At 32.7% G+C, this 18,463-nt stretch overlaps 3 protein-coding genes and 1 long non-coding RNA gene across 5 annotated transcripts; 2 read left to right on the forward strand and 2 right to left on the reverse strand.

The window, feature by feature from the left end:
- Positions 1-752: 752 nt before the first annotated feature.
- Positions 753-2,623, forward strand: LOC107424952 (uncharacterized protein At2g23090). The gene is made up of 3 exons (XM_016034858.4): positions 753-943; positions 1,194-1,234; positions 2,284-2,623. Exons 1-3 carry the CDS (start codon positions 868-870, stop codon positions 2,401-2,403), a joined length of 237 nt encoding a protein of 78 aa, XP_015890344.1. The 5' UTR covers positions 753-867; the 3' UTR covers positions 2,404-2,623.
- Positions 2,624-3,392: 769 nt separating this feature from the next.
- Positions 3,393-8,569, reverse strand: LOC125418123 (casein kinase II subunit alpha-2). Of its 2 annotated transcripts, XM_016034857.4 has the most exons (10): positions 8,112-8,569; positions 7,338-7,467; positions 6,834-7,028; positions 5,766-5,923; positions 5,530-5,620; positions 5,317-5,382; positions 4,545-4,627; positions 4,238-4,301; positions 4,054-4,122; positions 3,393-3,643 (listed from the first exon to the last, which is right to left on the reverse strand). In XM_016034857.4, the coding sequence occupies exons 1-10, from the start codon at positions 8,438-8,440 to the stop codon at positions 3,584-3,586; spliced, it is 1,245 nt and encodes a 414-aa protein (XP_015890343.2). In that variant the 5' UTR covers positions 8,441-8,569; the 3' UTR covers positions 3,393-3,583. The 2 variants fall into 2 exon arrangements, with proteins under 2 accessions (XP_015890343.2, XP_060674817.1); XM_060818834.1 differs by lacking the exons at positions 3,393-3,643; positions 4,054-4,122; positions 4,238-4,301 and adding an exon at positions 5,056-5,099.
- A 1,176-nt stretch (positions 8,570-9,745) lies between these two features.
- Positions 9,746-13,321, reverse strand: LOC125419895 (ribonuclease III domain-containing protein RNC1, chloroplastic). The gene is made up of 5 exons (XM_016034818.4): positions 12,279-13,321; positions 11,272-11,476; positions 10,601-10,801; positions 10,270-10,356; positions 9,746-10,128 (listed from the first exon to the last, which is right to left on the reverse strand). The coding sequence occupies exons 1-5, from the start codon at positions 13,091-13,093 to the stop codon at positions 9,811-9,813; spliced, it is 1,626 nt and encodes a 541-aa protein (XP_015890304.1). The 5' UTR covers positions 13,094-13,321; the 3' UTR covers positions 9,746-9,810.
- Positions 13,322-16,517: 3,196 nt separating this feature from the next.
- On the forward strand, positions 16,518-18,042 carry LOC132804549 (uncharacterized). The gene is made up of 2 exons (XR_009639755.1): positions 16,518-16,751; positions 17,291-18,042. It is a non-coding gene; the product is annotated as an uncharacterized LOC132804549 (long non-coding RNA).
- Positions 18,043-18,463: the final 421 nt, after the last annotated feature.

Below are 18,463 nucleotides of genomic sequence, written 5' to 3' on the forward strand. Positions count from 1 at the left end.
GAAAAAATTTCAAGAATGGAGATGTCCCAACTCCCAACAAGGTTAGTGGACAAACTGATGCATCTACCTTTTGGCAAAAATTAAGAATTAAGTCGTAGTCAAGAATTTTGCCAACAGCCGACCTATTACATCATAGTCAATTTAATGATCAATATTGTTCTTTAAAATTTGAAGTGACATATTAGAGATCTACATTAGAAATTTGTTTTCAAAGAAATGGTTGGATAGATAAATTAATTAAAGTCCCTTCTATCCTAGACCATTCTTTCTTTTAAGCTCCTATCAAAGACTAGTCTCTTGAACATTTATCAAAATTTCTCCATAATATTGCAAACTAATAATCTAACCTATCTTAGACTTTCATGGAAAAAAAGAAAAAAAGAAAAAAAGAAAAAGAAAAAGTTTACCTTGACTGCCAGTCAATGACTTTAACATGTGAAGAGTTTTCAAAATTAAAATGCATTTTTGTTTATTTATTTGTTTTGCTCTATGTGACAAATTCACACTACATTATTTCAAATCCAGTAAACAAATAATGGGTTAAATTAGATCAATCTTTCCCAAAAAAAATAAAAATAAAAATAAAAAATTGCATATAACAGTTATACCATCTCATTCTTATAACAACTGATAATTATGTATAACATAAACTAAATAAACTCTTGCAATTTTTTTTTTTTTTTTTTTGGCGTTCACATTGGGGTTTGGTGCTACCCGGGGTGATATAAATAATTTTGCTTTGGAGTGGAGCTATAAATGGAAGCCTATTCACACAGTATCGCTGTTTTCTCTGGGCAGCACAATCACACGAACAGCTCCTCGTAAAGTTAGGGTTTTCAGGTTCTCATCCCAACTTGATTGCTAGCAATGGGAGGAGGCAACGGCCAAAAAGCAAAGATGGCTCGGGAGAAGAACATGGAGAAGAGTAAAGCTTCTGCTAAGGGTAATCTTTTGGTTTTTATATTTATACTCTGTTTAGATGGTTATGGAATTTAATTTAATTTTTACGCCTTTCTCTCTATACAGAATTGCCTTTCTGTAATTCAAATCCTTAGGGTTAATAAGCATCCCATAATAAAGATATCATTTTTAGTATTAAATCTAATTTTATTTTGTTTGAAAATTTAACATGGATTAGACGTAGATCTAGTTGGTTATCTTAAATAATCGATGAATTTGTGTGATTTATGCAGGAAGCCAGCTTGAATCAAACAAGAAAGCGATGACGATCCAGGTAATCTTGTTAATTATTTAAATAATTTGTAATGTTTTATATATGTACATATATATATATATATATATTGTGTAGATGTAGTTGTTGTAGATTTTTACTTCACTTAATCAGATCAAGTGTGTGATATAGAGACTGTTTGAATGGGTTTCGAACGAATTGAGTTTTTTCGTCTGCTAATTTGTTATGAAAGTAATAGGTTGTATAAGATTGCTGTCTAAGATATACTGTTTAAATGTGGCTTTTATTCTTTGAAATTTGATGGTAATGATTTTTGCTTTTATTTTGCAAACTTTAAATGTGATACCGGGTCGTTATGCTTGGCTAACATGATGTTTTATGATGCATTTGTGAGGAAGAAGGGGGTCTCAGTCTGCTTCATCACTTTTGGATCTTGTAAAAGAATGTTTCTTACTTAGTTGTCAATAAAATCAACTGCGATATATGAGCATGTTTTCCTTGATTGTATATGTCTTATCTCTACTAAATTACGTAGGGAATAACCTTTAGGAAGATGATTGGAAGTAATCTCTTTGAAGCAACGAAAACACATTAGAATATGTATTTCTTTATCCTGAGTCTTATTCCTCTTGTAAATATTTTATTAAATTATATAATTGAGTTAATTTTCTATAACCTTGGATCATGTCTGCGTGGAATGTTTTCTTGATCACAAGAAATGCTCCTGTGCTAACTGTTGTAACAATTCAATTTACTCACATAAAAATGTATTTGTTTTGTTTAGGAGTTCCCTAGGCCTCGGTTTCTAAATTTGTATCACATTTATTCTTCAAGTATTTGGTTTTCTAGTATTAATAGATTCCTTAAGATCCTTCTTTTCAAATACTATTTGTTGATTTGATAGTTTGTGAGTTGTAATCAACTTATGATGTTATCTATTGCTTTCAACTATGTGTCCGAAAACGTTGATACGAGGTTAAAATGCTGAGGATGGTCCACCTAATTTCACTCAATTCATTCATTTATTATATTGCTTAATGTGATTTATATAATGTTTTGACTTGAATAATTTTGTGGTATGTTGTCTGCAGTGCAAGGTTTGTATGCAAACATTTATGTGCACCACATCAGAGGTTAAGTGCAGGGAACATGCAGAGGCAAAGCATCCCAAATCTGATGTTACTACTTGCTTCCCTCATCTCAAGAAATGATCTATGTTAAGAAGACCTGTACCAGGAAATACTGTGGACTTCAGTTTCTCTCATGTAAAGCTTTCTGGAACTGTATTTATCAAATATTCTTCTACATTAATGACTGCGTGATACAGAATTTGAAATGTATGTGTGTGATGATCTGTTTTTTCAACTAAAAATTGGTCATTAATGATTATGAATCATTGCTGGTCATATTGGAAGGAGGGTTTTGTGATTACTTGGTTTCATTTGTAGATTTCTTTTTCGAACTTTTTGGTGCAGTGGAAGGACTAGAAGAAATCACAAGTTCAGATTTTTGGGTTTAAAACCACCCCCACCCCCCTCCCTTCCTTCTCCCCTCCCTTCCTTCTAGAAGGGATAGAGAATCATAAGAGCCCTCGTGGGGAGGGAACGTTAAAAAGAATGTGGAGTTCTGCTGGCTATCAACATTAAGCCATAAAGCCGGTGTAGAGCAGTAGGGTTTTGTTAAAAAGTTGAACCTTAATATGTATAAAAGTTTACCCAAACCATAGCTTTTACAATACTCTACATGCAATTAGGATATAAAAATTCTTCTCGATACATTCACAGATATGGCCATATGAGCATCTCCAATTTACCCGACTATAAAGCAATGTCGAGCAAGTATTCATTAAATGAGTGCGTTTGGAGTCACGAATACTTTCTTAACAATTGGGCGTTCTAATGGCATAACTAGCTTTCTGCCTACTTATTTATTTATGTTTTTGAGGGTCATTGTGAATTTCAAAAGCATTTAGACAAAGCACGCAAATTTGATGGTTGTTTCTGAGTCAGCCGGAACTGGAAATGAAATTTAGAAGCTGAGTTTGAATTATTAAAAGAATCAAGAGACAGATGAAAGATTTTTAATTCTTTTTTTAAGGGAAAACGATAAACCCGTGCAAGCTTCATGACACAGAGTATGATAAAATGACCTAACAATGATCAAGCGTAGGCCAAAATATTAAACACCCTAAAAATCTTGGTAGCGTCAAGCATTTTAAATACTATATTATCTCAAACTCAAAACAAAGTAAAACAATCATACTGTTAAAAGTCAATTAGGCAATCTAAACTGCCCAATGCTTGGGAAATGACAGCAAAAAACACTTTCAGTACATAATACATTCCCAAATCACACGACTCTGGTTTGTACATGGACTGTGATACGCTCTAGCTATTGCGTCCGCATCCTGCTACTTTCTGCTGCCCTCACTTGAGAGAAATAAGGATGGGCCTGCAGTAAAAAGTACCATCATTTCAGCAAAAATCTATTGCCCCCCAAAAAATCAGAATGTCAAACTTGAAACTGTGAACAAGTGTGTACTTCTCTGGATTGGAGATGAGTTGTAAAAGATTAAATTGTGTATTAGAGAATTGTTCAAGAAAAACAACCCCAAAAAATGAAAATGAAAGTTAAAAAAAAAAAAAATGATTAGAAAACGTGTGGACATGACTTTGGTATGTGTAGATGGATTTTTATTTTATTTATTTTTTTGCCCCATAGAATGACAAATTAAGGTAATAAACCGATATAAAGAAAATATTGTAAAAAAGGAAAAGAAGAATGAGCACTGCCACAAGCCCCTTTTTCGTTTAGTTTTGAGCATGAGATATATAAACACAAACAGCCTCATGTAACATTACCATGGCTTCCCTTGCAGTGAGCCTGTCCTGATGATCATAGCGAAGGAGGTTATCAAGAAAATCAATGGCCTGCACACGAAATACCTCAGAAACATCAATGCTGATTGTCAGAGTTACCATTCATTGTTCAAGAATCTAAAATTTAAAGGTTCAAGGTGCTAAAAATGAATATAAGATAAATGACCTCTGGAGAAACTAGATGCTGATTGTCTGCATTAATAAATTTAGACCAGGGCTTCCTGCTATGCCTGCATGAAAATGGATGAATATAAATATATATCAATACATGTTTCAATAAATGTTGGGAAATACAGGTTCTAAGCTGCTAATTGTTCAGCAGGACTTCAATCATGTATGGAAGCTTCAACACTCATAGAAAAAAAGGCATTGTCATTAAGATATTTGCAAAGAGTGTCACAGACTATAAAAATCAACGTTCCAATAAACACAGAGAATTCATTGCACATCAAAAGTAATTATTTCAAAGTTACCTCCCAACAAGAGCATCAAGCTGAGGGTCAAGCTCTAAGTGATATTTGTTTAGATATGCATTCAATTCATCAGTCCCAAGTACCTGCAAATACACATGTACACAATAATCATAATTTTGAATTTAAAAAAAATTAAAAGAAAAGTATAACTTATGTTTAAAATATATATAACTAGGCTCCAACGAGGATGCTAATTTAAGAATATTGTGCGGATGTGCATTGCAGGAGCAAAGTCTGTCACACAACATGCTGCATGATGCACGACCGCACAATATCCTTAAGTTAGCATCCTCATTGGAGCTAAACTGTATATATAGATGGGGTAATTCTAGGGTGCGGACCATCCGCATGCGAACCGCACCCTCTGCTGTGTATGTGTACACAGCATACACAGCAAAGCCGATGCTTTTTGAGTGCGGTCCCTATGCGGACGGTCCGCACTGTAGAAGCTCTCTCTCTATCTATATATATATATATATATATATATCCATATATATATGTATATTTGTACATGGATGTCCGTCTCTACATGTGTGTTTGTTTTGGACAGCATCCCTGCATATGTATAAACATGTAACAAAAAAAAAAAAAAAAAAAGTGGCAATATCATCATAATCTTTGTTCTTAAAATAAATATTCTATGAATCCATTAAAAATTATTAAAAAAAAAACCGCTTATTATATGTTATTCTGCTAGAGAGATAAATTTAACAGAATGTTTGTAGGTGCATATTGGTTTAGGTTATTAAAGCTAAGACAGAATTAGCATCACCTTGGCAATTTTGACAAGTTGATCATGGTTGTCATGGCCATAAAAGAATGGTTCCTTGCGAAATATCTGCATAAATTACAAGTCAAATAAGGAAACCACACCTGAAAATAGATCCTTTAGAACCATACTGAATTATCTGCAGAATATTTTAAATTCCATTTTGGGTCAAGCAGAATAAGCATGCTAAGTAGAATCCAATTACTAGAATCTCACCATTCCAGCAAACATGCAACCAAGGCTCCACATGTCCAAAGAATAGTCATAATCTTGCAAGTCAACTAAAAGTTCAGGACCCTTAAAGTATCTGAAAAGAAGAGGAAATGAAACTTTTGATCTTTCCACAAGGGATAAAAATTACAACTGAAATATGAAAAGTAACAGAAAAAAATTTTAAATGCAAAATCCGTGCATTATTATTGATATCAATTCAATGTCTTATGAAAACTTACCTTGAAGCCACACGAACATTATATTCCTTTCCTGGATGGTAAAACTCCGCAAGTCCCCAGTCTATCAGTCGAAGTTTCTGTAACTCATGGTCTATCATAACATTGTGAGGCTTGACATCTCTATGCATTATTCCTTGGGAGTGGCAATAATCTAACGCCTGCAAAGCAAGGATAATCAAGGTGTTGCTTTGGCATTAACAGTTTTATTTTCTCTCTTTCTGTTTCAATAGTCAATTAAGTATTTGATGGGTAGCACGAAAACAGATCTTACATATATGCTTAAGAGTTAATACATGAAACCACACAAAAACAGGATAATCTAAAAATGAATAAATGAACAATTCTCTATAAAAGCAAGAAAAAATCCATTGGAGTAAAGTTCGAGACAAAATAACTCACAGCATCCAAAAACTTAAGATCTTTTAAGTAGTAAGAGAAAAAGAGATACAAGCTCATGAATATTCACAAGAACATATTGATCTAGACATTAATATCATAGAACGCATTGAAAACTTGAAACTTCGAACATGCTTTGAGCAGTTACGGATAATTTTCACATTTATTGTAATTGAGCAAACCAACCTTCGTAGATAATGAATAATAGCACCATATCATAGGATATGAAAATACATTAGAGAAGTTTATAGCTTGAAAAGATATAAAAAATGAATCAACAGTTTTCTACATGCAGATTAGTGGCCATGCAATAACACACACACACATTACACACACTAAACCCAGTCAACTAAATAAATGAACAGCATCATGGTCTTAGGAGATGTTAAATATGTACTAGTCACAGTTCCAACGCTGTTAAAGATGGAAAACAATATTAATAACAGAGAAAGCCTTTGACAAAAAGCACTTTTTCATTTCAATATATCTTTTTTTTCTTTTTCCCCTTAAAATTAAAAGACAAATCCATTGGTTACTTAGTTCCATACTGTTATAATCCTTATCACCATCCAACAAAATGCAGCATCGCAGAATGTAAAAATTGACAGGGAAAGATTAAAACTGAAAAGATGCAGAAAGAAGCAGAATGTAATAAATTCATGCATAGATTACCTTGAGAAGCTCATATACATAATAGCGAATGTCATAATCAGTCAGTGTGGGGTACAAAACTTTAAAATCTGTACTGTTCACGTACTCAAATATCAAACTAGGAGTTTTAGAGTGCTGATCTCTGACAATATCAAGAAGCTTGACAACATTTGGGCCACCGCAAAGGTTCTGGAGTATTTTGATCTCTCTCTTTATCTGCAAAAACATCATTTAAAAAAGATAAGTTAGCTTTTAAAAATAATCATGAAATTACAGCTATGTTTACAACAAAATAACCACAGATATAAAACTACAAACGTTAGACGTGATAATACTTCTACTTGTATCTTGTAATTCCTAATGCACTCGGTACAAATCCAACCAATATGCTACTTTCTCTCATGAGCAAGATTAGAATATTGCAAATCAAACAGCAAACAAAGCACGATCCCTGCAATCATAGACTCCATGAAAGCATAAATCATTTATACCTACCTGTCCGCCTGGATTGAAAGATTAACTTACCTTCTTTTTCTTGACAGGCTTAAGGATCTTGATAATGCACCGCTCATTGCTGTTGACATTTATGCCTTCAAAAACCTCACTGTACTTTCCCCTTCCTACTTTCCGAACAACCTCGTAATCATCTTGATCGCTGAAAGGGCACAAAACAGAAAGCTTTTAATAAAACAAAATGCATAAAAACAAAGAGGAAAATGAATTCCCAACATAAATTAAGGGTACTCAATTAATAGCCCTATACCCGAAAATGGAGTGAGACAATTACTTCCCTCCCGCACTCTGATATACCTATACATCTTGTCTGAATCAACCATAATCAAGCACATGCAAGTACAACTTGCTCAACTTTCACAATATTAAAGCATATCTTTTCAGGGCTATCGAAAGACAAAAATTACAGCTTTCTCACTCACTTCCCTCCAAATAGAATTACTAATCAAGAAAGAAGATCCAACACAGAAACCAGCTGACACAAGCATAAAAAACACACAATCTCCTCACCTACATCCTACTTGCTTCAAGGAAAATATAAAAAAAAAAAAAAAAATGAACGAAAATAGTAAATTTAAAGCTCACCAACTAAAGCCCTAGATTCTAAAATTGAGAATCTCCATTTTTTTTTCCTTTTCCATTTGCATAATTTTACCGGCAAGCAACCAGAACCAAAAAACGCAACAACACGGTCCCAAATCGAATCACAAAGAGAAAATATCAGCATTTTGTTCAATTCAAGAAACATGAAAAAGACTAAATTTAGGAAAAAAAAATAAAATTTACCCCCATTGAACGGTGAGGGACTCGTAGTCCCAGTACTCTTTAGGACGAAGAACATTGACATCGGCGTAGACACGAGCTTTCGACATGGGTGGTAGTGGGAGATTCGAACCCAAGATCTCAGCAGCAGGCTTGGTCTGGTCGACCTTATTGTAAAGGCTGATGATGATGTTGTTGTCGATGCTGTCGTTGTTGTTGTTGTTGTTGTTAGGTAGGTTTGGAAGGAAAGAGAAGCGCAGGATAGGAAGGTGCGCAACCGGCGCACGGTTAGCAAGAAGGGTAAACACTAGGAGGATGCGGAGGAGTAGTGCTGGCTTATGCGCATCTTTCATGTGCCGCACCACCACCCCATTAACATGCGCTCCGCTTTATTTCGTTACCAAAACCACCCCCACTCTTTCCCTTCTCTGCGGTCTTTGTTGGGTTGGTTTGTTTTTTCCTTTTTTTTTTTTTTTTTGGTTTGCGTTCGGTTGCCTTTTCGGCCCGGTAAATATCCTGAAAAAGGCTGTCAAATTTTGCTCCCGTATATCTACTTGGACCTAAATTCTACGTCTGAGTTAATCATCGCTATACGTGGCAAATCGTGACTGGTTTTCTCCAAGTGCTTTAGATTTATCTGTTTGGCAATTTTTATTAACTATTGAGTTGGCAAATAATTATGTGTATTCAGTATAGAATATGGAGAATTTTAAAAATATTTAAAAATTTATAAATATTAGATTTAGATTTTAAACAAATTTAGTAATATTTAATTTAAATTTTAATAAATTTTATATTTATAAAATTTAGATCTTATTCAATTAAAATTTTATAAATTTTTTTAAAAATTTAGTAGTATTTAAAAAGTTATTAATTTTAAAAAATAATAGATTTTATTGATTTAAAAGTATTTTAATAGTAAAATTATAAAAAAAATTGTTAATATGAAATTCAGTTTTAAATCCAAAAATTTCTTTGAATTCTTATAAATTATTTATAAAATTTCATAACAATCTGTAAAATTTTTTAAATTTTAAAACTTATTTTAAACTCTTTAAATTCTATAACTCATTTTAAATCTATTAAATTATGAGTTAAATACAACCTGAATTTTTTTACCTAATCTCACACTCCCATATATGCTAGAAAGATTTTTTCGTAGACACTTCATTTGTCTTTTTTTTTTTTTTTTTCAGGTGACTGAATATTCTGGTAGGTTTGAATGTTGCAGCTTAAAAGACCAGTGAATTGCGGCCACTTGGATATGGTTGCGTTGGCTTTTTCTTGTGGGTGCGTTACAGTGCCCACAAAATGTAGAAATGTGGACCCCTTTTTTTTTTTTTTTAATTTTTATGATTATGGTATCTATATGGGTTCCAAACCGATCCACCAACTGATAAATATGGGATTAGCCATTGACAACAACCCAATTTGCCGAAAGTTAAATTTTTTCCAAAGCAATTACAATGTTGTCTAACTGACACTTTGACACACACAATACATCAGCCCTATTTTAGATAAAAAAGAATTGTCTCAGGGTCTATCTCAATTTTATGGGTGCAAGTATACCTTTCTGTCTGGAGAGGAGGAAAACAAAATTTTAAAAAAATAATAATAAGAAAAGAAAAAAGAGAAAAGAAAAATTCAAAACTTGGAAGTGAGAAAGAATGCTTTTCCATCAATATATTGCTGGCAATCTGAGATCCATATTCGTTTCATTTCTTCATACAGCTTTAGGTTGGATTTGCTCAAAATCAAAAACCTCAAACATGAGGCGCCTAACATCTGGCTTCCCATATACAGTGTATGAGAGCCCATGAAGGGCTTGTTGAACAGCTGTTGTGGCAGGATTTCTCAGTCGCCGGTTGTGCTCGTATTTATCTTGAACCTCTTCGGAATAGATGATAAATTGATGGAGTCGCTTGTCTCTCAAATACCTACCGCAGAACTTGTTCATGAGAAGACGGCGGTGCCTCTCCTGTATCCACTTTCCTGGAGCATCTAAATGCTTCATCAACAACCTTTCAGCCATTACAAGGTCCTATCCATTACAAGAATAGACAGTTTTTAATTATGTCTAGCCCATATTTAATTACAAATGAGAAAACAAAATTGCAGTCTAACTAAAATTTGAGCAAAAGCATTTATCTTTCCTTTGCATTGATACATTAAAATTCCTTACCTGGATCTTTTGGCCAAGATATTCTAAACGCTCATAGCAAAACCGTGGGTGCTCAAACTTATACTTTGATGGATGCAAGAAACATAGCTGTATGTAATGGAAATCAAAGAATAAACAAAATATAAGCCATCAATAATAATTGATATCATATCAAAGAATAAACAAAATGAGCATTTGGTCAGGAAAAGGTGGCGATTGTACAACAATGCACCTTCATAACATTTATTTACTCTTCCTGGTTATTCATTCATCATCACTTCTAAAGTACACTATATTATTTCAATGAATGTTAGCAAGATACGTTTCAAGACATAGGAAGCTAAAGAAGTACCTGGAGCCCAAGTCCAAGTTCAATGTTCCTGGCTTCTGTAATTTCTGGTATTCTATCTGTCATTTCCAAGGGATATCGAAGTGCTCGCATGACATGAGGTCTGCTATCATAGTCCCATACATTTCCTCTGAATCGATGCATGCCTGGTGGAACACAAGCCCTGAAAAGCCTAGGGTGCACAAAAAGAGCATCTTCTGGAGGCTGTAAAGGGATAAAAGATATTATTACAAGATATTTTGAAACTATAGATAATTGAAATTTTTGACTACTAATCACTACTTTAATAATGCAACATGAATGATTAATTGGAAATGTTGCTACCCTCTTTCTTTTTCTAAAACAGCTTCTATATTCATAAAAGTGCAGATGCTTGTCCAGTACAGAAGTACTTAAGTAGTCCTCTAATTTATGGTCTCAACAAAACCTCGACACTCAACTTGAAAAGCTACTGCCCTTTTATGACTTAAACAGAAGCTGCATGCATCCATGTCTAGATGTCTATAATAATCACTTCTCTTATTCACTTCTCATGCTTGGGTAAGCAAAGCAAAGTGTGTTCATAACACTGCATCATCCTACGAAAGCTCACTGGAGGCTTGAGCATTATTTCTGTATTTCCTTTTTGATGGATGAACCATATAAACAAAACAGAAAAATAATACAAAGCTTGCCTTGTAGGCAGCTACATCTTGCCAGCTAAGTTTGTTGCCTTCAAATTCAACAGAAACATAATCAACATCTTCAAGTTGTCTCCTCAGTTTTGGCTGGCTATCTTCAGATTCTGGGTCCATTCCAAATACTTCAAAAAGAACACGATATACTTCTGGCATACCAAAACACAAATAGATTGCTCCAAATAGGGCCCAGAAAACAGACCTGTCAAAGGAAATAATATATGTTTGATAAAATAAGCATTCCATCGCATGAAAAGTTCTCACACTAAAAAACAAAACATTTGCATAAATCTTTCGGTTGTCTTGTATGAAGGGTAACTGCAGCCTTGTAGCATCTTAATTTTAAAACATGTAAATGTTTTTATGTTGCATTCTGTCAATTGTCAAAATTTCAACCCCCCTTTACACAAGGGTAAGGAGACTTTCCTTAAACTGATTCTGTTAGTATCATATAGAAAGTTTCCAAAGAATATTATCCTCTTGCTAATTAGAAGCTGTAGGAATCTAAAGAATTACCAATTGAAATCATCAAATCATTTGAACAAGTATTGCCAATAAAATGCACAAGGAATGCTTTAATACCTTCAATTAAATGAGTGTCAATAGGACCTTCCACATGAGGTGCAAACAAGTAATACAAGGTTTGAACTCATGTAGACTATAGAACAATAAAAAAGAGTAAGCAGCCCTTTAACAAGGTCCAGGAAATCAATGAAAGCCGTGGAAGAAGGCAACAGGATAAATATAATTCTGAATCCAGAAACTCTTATGTTCATGGCTCATGCAGCCGAGCAATAAAGATTCATAAGTATCATTTGCTGCACTACTTAAACACCTATTTATAAAACAATCTTGCCTATACTGTGTCAATATCAAACTCAAAACTTTTGAACTTCAATAAGACTATCCAACTGATTAGCAACATTATCAAGCATCCATAATCATGTCAAGGGAAAACAATAAAAACAATTGAAGACAAAGTTGAAAAACAGAAACAAACTTACTTCACAGGTGGTTCCCGGTCCTTCCTAACCATCTTATCCATATCATCATAAGGAAATATCAGATTCTGCAAGCTAGCAGCTTTAATCCACTTGGGCATATTCCTCTTCCCAATGAACGCAAAAACTCTCTCTCTCATCGGACCAGGAGCCTCCCTCGGATACCTCTGCAAGAAATACTCAGCGAAAGCCAACTCAAGCACATACTGACCCAGAAAGCACAACCTCGAATGCCCCGACCTCACGTGCCGGGCATTCGTTCTCTCACAAGAGGGATGCTGAAACGCCAAGTACAACAGGGTATCGAATTGCTTCGCCGGGTTCTCATCCCCTAACCTATCGGACGGCTCCAGCGGGTACCCAAGTGCTTGTTTGGCCTCAAGCAAATACTCGTCAATCCAAGTCTTATCGGCATTGTTGAGCCGCGAAGAAGGCAAGCAAGAGCTCAGCAAAGGAAATGATTTAAGAGACAATTGGGGGCTATTAAGAAACCTCTGCGCTAGCTTTTTGTCATCCAATGGTGGTTTGAGTATGAATCTCTTTGGAGGTACCTTCTTCTTCGGTGAAGTAACTCTTTTGCGCTCCGCGAGCTCTTTGAGGAGTCTCTGGGGACTGTTTTCGGGGAGTTCTTTTTGTGGGTCCACAGCGACAGCAAGAATTCGAAAATTTTGCGATGTGGGGTTTGTGAATTTGTGGTTGTTTTGTCGAATTTGGATTGGAAAGGGAGAGAAGGAGGATGAGAAAGAGTAATTGCTACAAGAGGGGGATGAGCATGGTTTCTGGAGATGTATGAAGGAAGAATAAGAAGAAAGTTCCATAACTAAATTAGTTTGATAAAAACGTTGAGATGGTTTTCAGTGCAAACTAGTATAGAGAAATGGCAGCGTGATCATGGGCTTGGGTTTGGTCCGCCATTGATGGAGGGTTTTGCACAGTGCGACGTGTTTTGCAGGGTTTTAGAGGCTGGATAAGGTGGGGGAAGCGTGGCATAAGCTTATTAGCTCCTGTTTTTCGGATATTTTCCATTCCGTTTGGTTTTGGCCGTAGGGATTCATTTTTCGCTTAAAACGAGAGTAATGCTATATACATTAGCAAACTTTGTAATTTATTTATCAAATAATATGTGATTAAAAAATTAATATAGATTAAATATAAATAAATAGCATTTTAATTGTATAATTAAAAATCAAATACAAAAACAAAATTTCAGTTGATATTCATAAAATTAATAAACAAATATTATATATAGTAAAACAAATTTGCGGTTTTGTGGCACATCCTTTTGATTAATGCGACAATTCCTTTGAACAAGATAGAAAATATCAAGAAAGACATATATTTACAAAACAAAGACAGCAAAGATATATATATATATAGGAGTATCCCCCAAATAAAAAATTTTGATAAATATATTTAACAAATAATCTAAACTATTAGTTAATATGATGTAATTGTATAAATTTACTCTATTTAAAATTTTTAAATTCCTTATATCTATATCCAAACATATTCTTTTATTATTCACTTATTATAACAATATTTTCCTCTCTTAATTAAATACTTTTCTATCCTTTTTTGGGTAAATAAAATACTTTTCTCTCCTGATTAAGCTTCAAACCATACTTCTCTCCCTTCAAAACCCATCTATCCTTTAACCCAAAGAAAAAAAAATCTATCCACTTTATAATTCTAATGTAGAATCCATGCTTTATAAAACAAGACAATACAATACAACAAAACAATCTATTAGAACAAAATATTGTGAAATGGCACAAAAAATGCACAGTTCTTCGTATTTTTTTCCTCAATTCTTACCATTATTTAAAATAAAAATAAAAAAATCTAATGAGTCAAAATTTGAGTCCCAATTTGAACATATGAAAAACTAGAAAATCCAAGCACTCAACCAATCCTTTGTTCATTAATCCAAATTTACCTTGTTGGGCATAAAAACTCTCCACCCAATTGTTCTTCTTTGTTTCTTTTTGGTTTATGAGCTTTTGGATGCTCTAATAGATTTATACTACTAGAAATTGGAAAATTAGGTTCCAAAAAAAAAAAATTCGCATACTTAGGTTTTGAAGAGAAAGAAATACTTAATTAAGAGAGAGAAATATTATTTAACGCATTAAACTAATGAAGTAAATGATAAAAAGAGTATTTGGATATGAATAAATAATGAAGTAAATGATAAAAAGAGTATTTGGATATGAATATTAAAAATTTATAGGTTTTATACAAGAGAAATTTATAACATTAGATCATATTAATTAAAAATATCTTCAATGGCAAATTGTATTTTTCCATTAACATTTCTAAATTTTGACATCAGTATATCCTTTTCAATGGTAAATTAATACGAATGCTAAACTTTGGCATTACATATGATCTAATGATATATGACAAAAAGTGGCATTGGTAAATATATATATATATATATATTATTTAATCTTATTATTATATTGGGTTGAATCTCATTTCTTTTAATTTTAACAATTAAAAAATTTAAATTATAATATTTAATGGTGTGGATCTCACAGGTTTAATTGTAATAGGGTCCACTATCAAAAAATGTCAATTGTATTTTTGATGCCAAATCTAGCACAAAAAATGCAATTATTATCTTTTATAAGAATATCTCCAATGGGAAATTTTATTTAGGCATGGCCATTTTTATAATTTGATATCGATGTAAGTTGTCCATTGATAAATACCGATGCTAATGTCAAATTTTACATTCATGCTCCAACAACAAATGTTAAAAAGATAGCAATGCCAAATTTTAAATTTTATTATATAGCAATATGACCCACTTTAATTACTTTTCACTAATTTAAAGCAAAAATACTATTAATTAATTTGTTAAATGACATGAGATATACAAACTTTATACAAATGGAGCCTAATGGTAAATTTTGCTAATTGTAAATTTATTATCAAATTTGATCAAAAATGGCATTGGTAAAATTTGTTCATATGTTATAGTTTAATTTGGAAATGCAATTCTAAAATGACAATTCATTGAAGATACTCTAATATATTATCAGAAAACACATAAATCATGTTGCAATAGAAAAATATAATGTAATTGGATATGCCTTAAGGGTTTAAATTATTTGTGAAATAACTTTATCCAAGAACTTTGTTTGGGATTTGACAGCAATGATATATATATATATATATAGAGATATATTTGTTTCTATTGGTTCATTAACTATGAATATATATATATATATATATATTTCTATTGCTACATCAACTATGAAAAATCACCCACAAATTCAAATTCTAACCTTTTTTTTTTTTTTTTTTTGTCTGTAATTCGAATTTAGCTTTTGATAGATAGTTTGGGTCAAAATTAAATAAAACATGCCTTATAAATAAATCAATGTTGTTTATATATATATATATATATATATTTACTTATTTGTTTGTTTATTTTCTGAATGCAAGTATTTAAATTCCACATCATTCCAGATCTTTGGCCGAGGAAACATATGTTACTTTATGATAAATTTTTTAAAACCTAGAGTATTTGAATCAATAATAAAAAACGATGTTCAAAAGAGAATCAATAATAGTTCTCAATTCGGTTATTGGTAAGAAAGACTTTTATTTTTTGCTGAATATTGGTGAGAAGACCCTGATGCCAATATTGTAATTCATAGGTTCGAAAGGAATTCTTACAGATTGTTACAAAATTCTAGTTTCAGGACATTGCACAGTAAACTAGAATTTGTATGCTACCATGGATTCATTGAATCCTATGTATTACCATATGCAATCCCAAAAGGAAATCGTTAGCAGGCCAGACACTACACTTTCAACTAGAATTTGTATTGAAAACAACTTCAAGTCTTCAACATTTATATTTAAAGCATCTCTTAAAGGGATGCTTCCAAGTCAACATTTTATGGCAAATATGAGAATGACACGTGTAGAATCCAGACATATGATATAAACAAGAAAGCAATGGATACTTGTTACCCCAAAAAAATAAATAAATAAAATAAAATATTGCAATGGATACACCTTTCCTTTAATTGAAAAGGAAATGTGGATGCACCAAGCAATGAAGCAACCCACATGTTCAATCAATGATAGAACTTTGGCAATTGAGGGTACAGGAAAAAATTAAACTAGAAATTGAACTATTATTAGACTTTATCCCCTAATTTTCTTTTATTTATATATACAAATAAAATTCTTAAAAAGAATATGTCCTGGCTGTCACATGAACATGTTCCACTCTAATACGAGTATGTAAAATAGCTATATGACAGTTTTTGTTGGAAAGCTTGTAGTAGGAAAAACACAATTATATGATGAAAACTCAGGGCCTGTTCTAGCAGTCTATATGCCTACTCAAGAGACAAAAACAAGATGTTCCTTTTGAATTGGGTAAAAGAAACGACTTTAACTTGAGGAGAAAAAGAGCTCCTGAGCATCTGAAAAACTCTTCTGCAACTAAGAATGGTATTTTGCTCTAACAAAACTTAGACATTTATATAATTTAAGCTTTATTTATTTATTATTAAAATTTTTGTCTCGCAAACAGCTAGTAGTCATTTCAAAGTTTGTGTCCAGGATTGTTGGTGGGACTGGAATATAAAAATAGTGGTAAATCTAATTTGGCTTACACTGTCAACAATCTTCCCTTTCACATAAATTTTCACTCACCCTTTATCCATTTTCCACCATCACAGATTTTTTCAATAAGCCTTAAAAATAGTAAACCCGTGATCCATGTTTTTGCATGTCTGCTACAAAAATATAGACCTAAAAATCCAGGTCTTTTCAATAGCCTTGAGGCAAACAATTTCTTACAGTAGCTGTAGATTTTTCCCTTTTTTTCTTTTTTTAACTTCTGGATTGAACATATCAGAAGCAAATTCTTCAAACACAGCATTTACACTCCCCACGTGAAGGGGACCATTTCAAATGGGTCTTGTTTTAGCTATAGAAATGTTCCATCGTCCTTTTTATGGCTGACTTTTAAGCAAAATTTCACACAGCCAAAGTAAAGAGCTATATATGCTGATCTGAAGTGACATATCCTACACCAACAAGCTCTCTCTCTCTCAAATTATAGTGCAATTTTTTCAAGTGTAAGGTACAAATCAAAAATTCGGCAGGGATCTTAAATTCTGGATCTTAAATTGTACTGTTGCTTGTGGGGAAAAAAAGGAAAATTATTGATTTGATTGTTTTATATATGGCCCTTTTGATATACATCACAGAATTACATTCAAAACTAGTTATGATGTCTATCTGGTTGATGAATTCATTCAAGTATATGATTTTCCTCCGGTAGGCCGTACACTACCCACCCCACATATATATATTTATATGAAGGGAAATCATCATTTTTTTTTTTTTTCCTCTTATGTGAGTGCAGGTCACATTTCTTATCTTCTTAGCCAAAAAAACAAAAACAAAAACAAAAAAAAAAAAAAAAAATGGTTTTTAGCTTTGCTTCACCTTGCACCTTCGGCACCACAGAATATTATGCAGTGTCAATATGGGTCCAAAGGGGTAGCAACTTCTTCGTTCCTTCCAAATGTTTTTACTCAGCTAAGTTGTAATCTGTGAATTATAAGACCGTCTGGATCAAGCTAAAGAATAATTTTCATTGTAATAATGTTTTTGTATAAAGATAAGGAAAGTACATATTATGTAACAAACAAAATAGTTGTCAAGTTTATAGAATTTTCGTGTAGTTACTCTAATTTTACTTGGTAACATTGCCAAGACAATGTTTTATTTATTGATTTATTTTTATGTCTCTATCTGTCTCTTTCTGTTGGATATTCTACACATTTATTGATTTGCCGTTTCGTTTACACTGAATAAGTGTTTTTATATATGCAAATCAAAAAAGAGTAGGGAGGAAAAAGAAAAAAAAAAAAAAATAGGGTCTAAAAGTTGTTCGGATCTTATATGGAAATTGACAAATTGCAGGCTCAATAACAAGCAAACTGCCTTCCTTTTTTTTTCTTTTTTTAAATAATTTCCAACTAAGCTTTTTGAATTATTAACAGCTAATTCTAAAAAGAAATTGGTAGAGGCCAGGAAGGCAGGGATTTTTTAGGCTGATTGATGGGGTCGTAAAATTGCTGTGCTGCATTATTTGCAGTACGAATTCAATGAAATATACAAATGTTGTATGATTACTTTTGCACATTGTG

This window comes from Ziziphus jujuba, chromosome 7 (assembly GCF_031755915.1).
Source record: "Ziziphus jujuba cultivar Dongzao chromosome 7, ASM3175591v1".
Classification (NCBI taxonomy): domain Eukaryota; kingdom Viridiplantae; phylum Streptophyta; class Magnoliopsida; order Rosales; family Rhamnaceae; genus Ziziphus; species Ziziphus jujuba.

Coding starts and splice junctions, on each gene's coding strand:
- LOC125419895 (XM_016034818.4), bottom strand. CDS start 13,093: ATGGAACTTTCTTCTTATTCTTCCTTCATACATCTCCAGAAACCATGC. Junction 10,802..11,271: donor AAGATGTAGCTGCCTACAAG/GCAAGCTTTGTA, acceptor ATCCCTTTACAG/CCTCCAGAAGATGCTCTTTT. Junction 10,357..10,600: donor AACTTGGACTTGGGCTCCAG/GTACTTCTTTAG, acceptor CATTACATACAG/CTATGTTTCTTGCATCCATC.
- LOC107424952 (XM_016034858.4), top strand. CDS start 868: ATGGGAGGAGGCAACGGCCAAAAAGCAAAGATGGCTCGGGAGAAGAAC. Junction 944..1,193: donor GAGTAAAGCTTCTGCTAAGG/GTAATCTTTTGG, acceptor TGATTTATGCAG/GAAGCCAGCTTGAATCAAAC. Junction 1,235..2,283: donor AGAAAGCGATGACGATCCAG/GTAATCTTGTTA, acceptor TGTTGTCTGCAG/TGCAAGGTTTGTATGCAAAC.
- LOC125418123 (XM_016034857.4), bottom strand. CDS start 8,440: ATGAAAGATGCGCATAAGCCAGCACTACTCCTCCGCATCCTCCTAGTG. Junction 5,924..6,833: donor ATGTATATGAGCTTCTCAAG/GTAATCTATGCA, acceptor CTTGCTTTGCAG/GCGTTAGATTATTGCCACTC. Junction 4,123..4,237: donor AGCATCTAGTTTCTCCAGAG/GTCATTTATCTT, acceptor TTTCGTGTGCAG/GCCATTGATTTTCTTGATAA.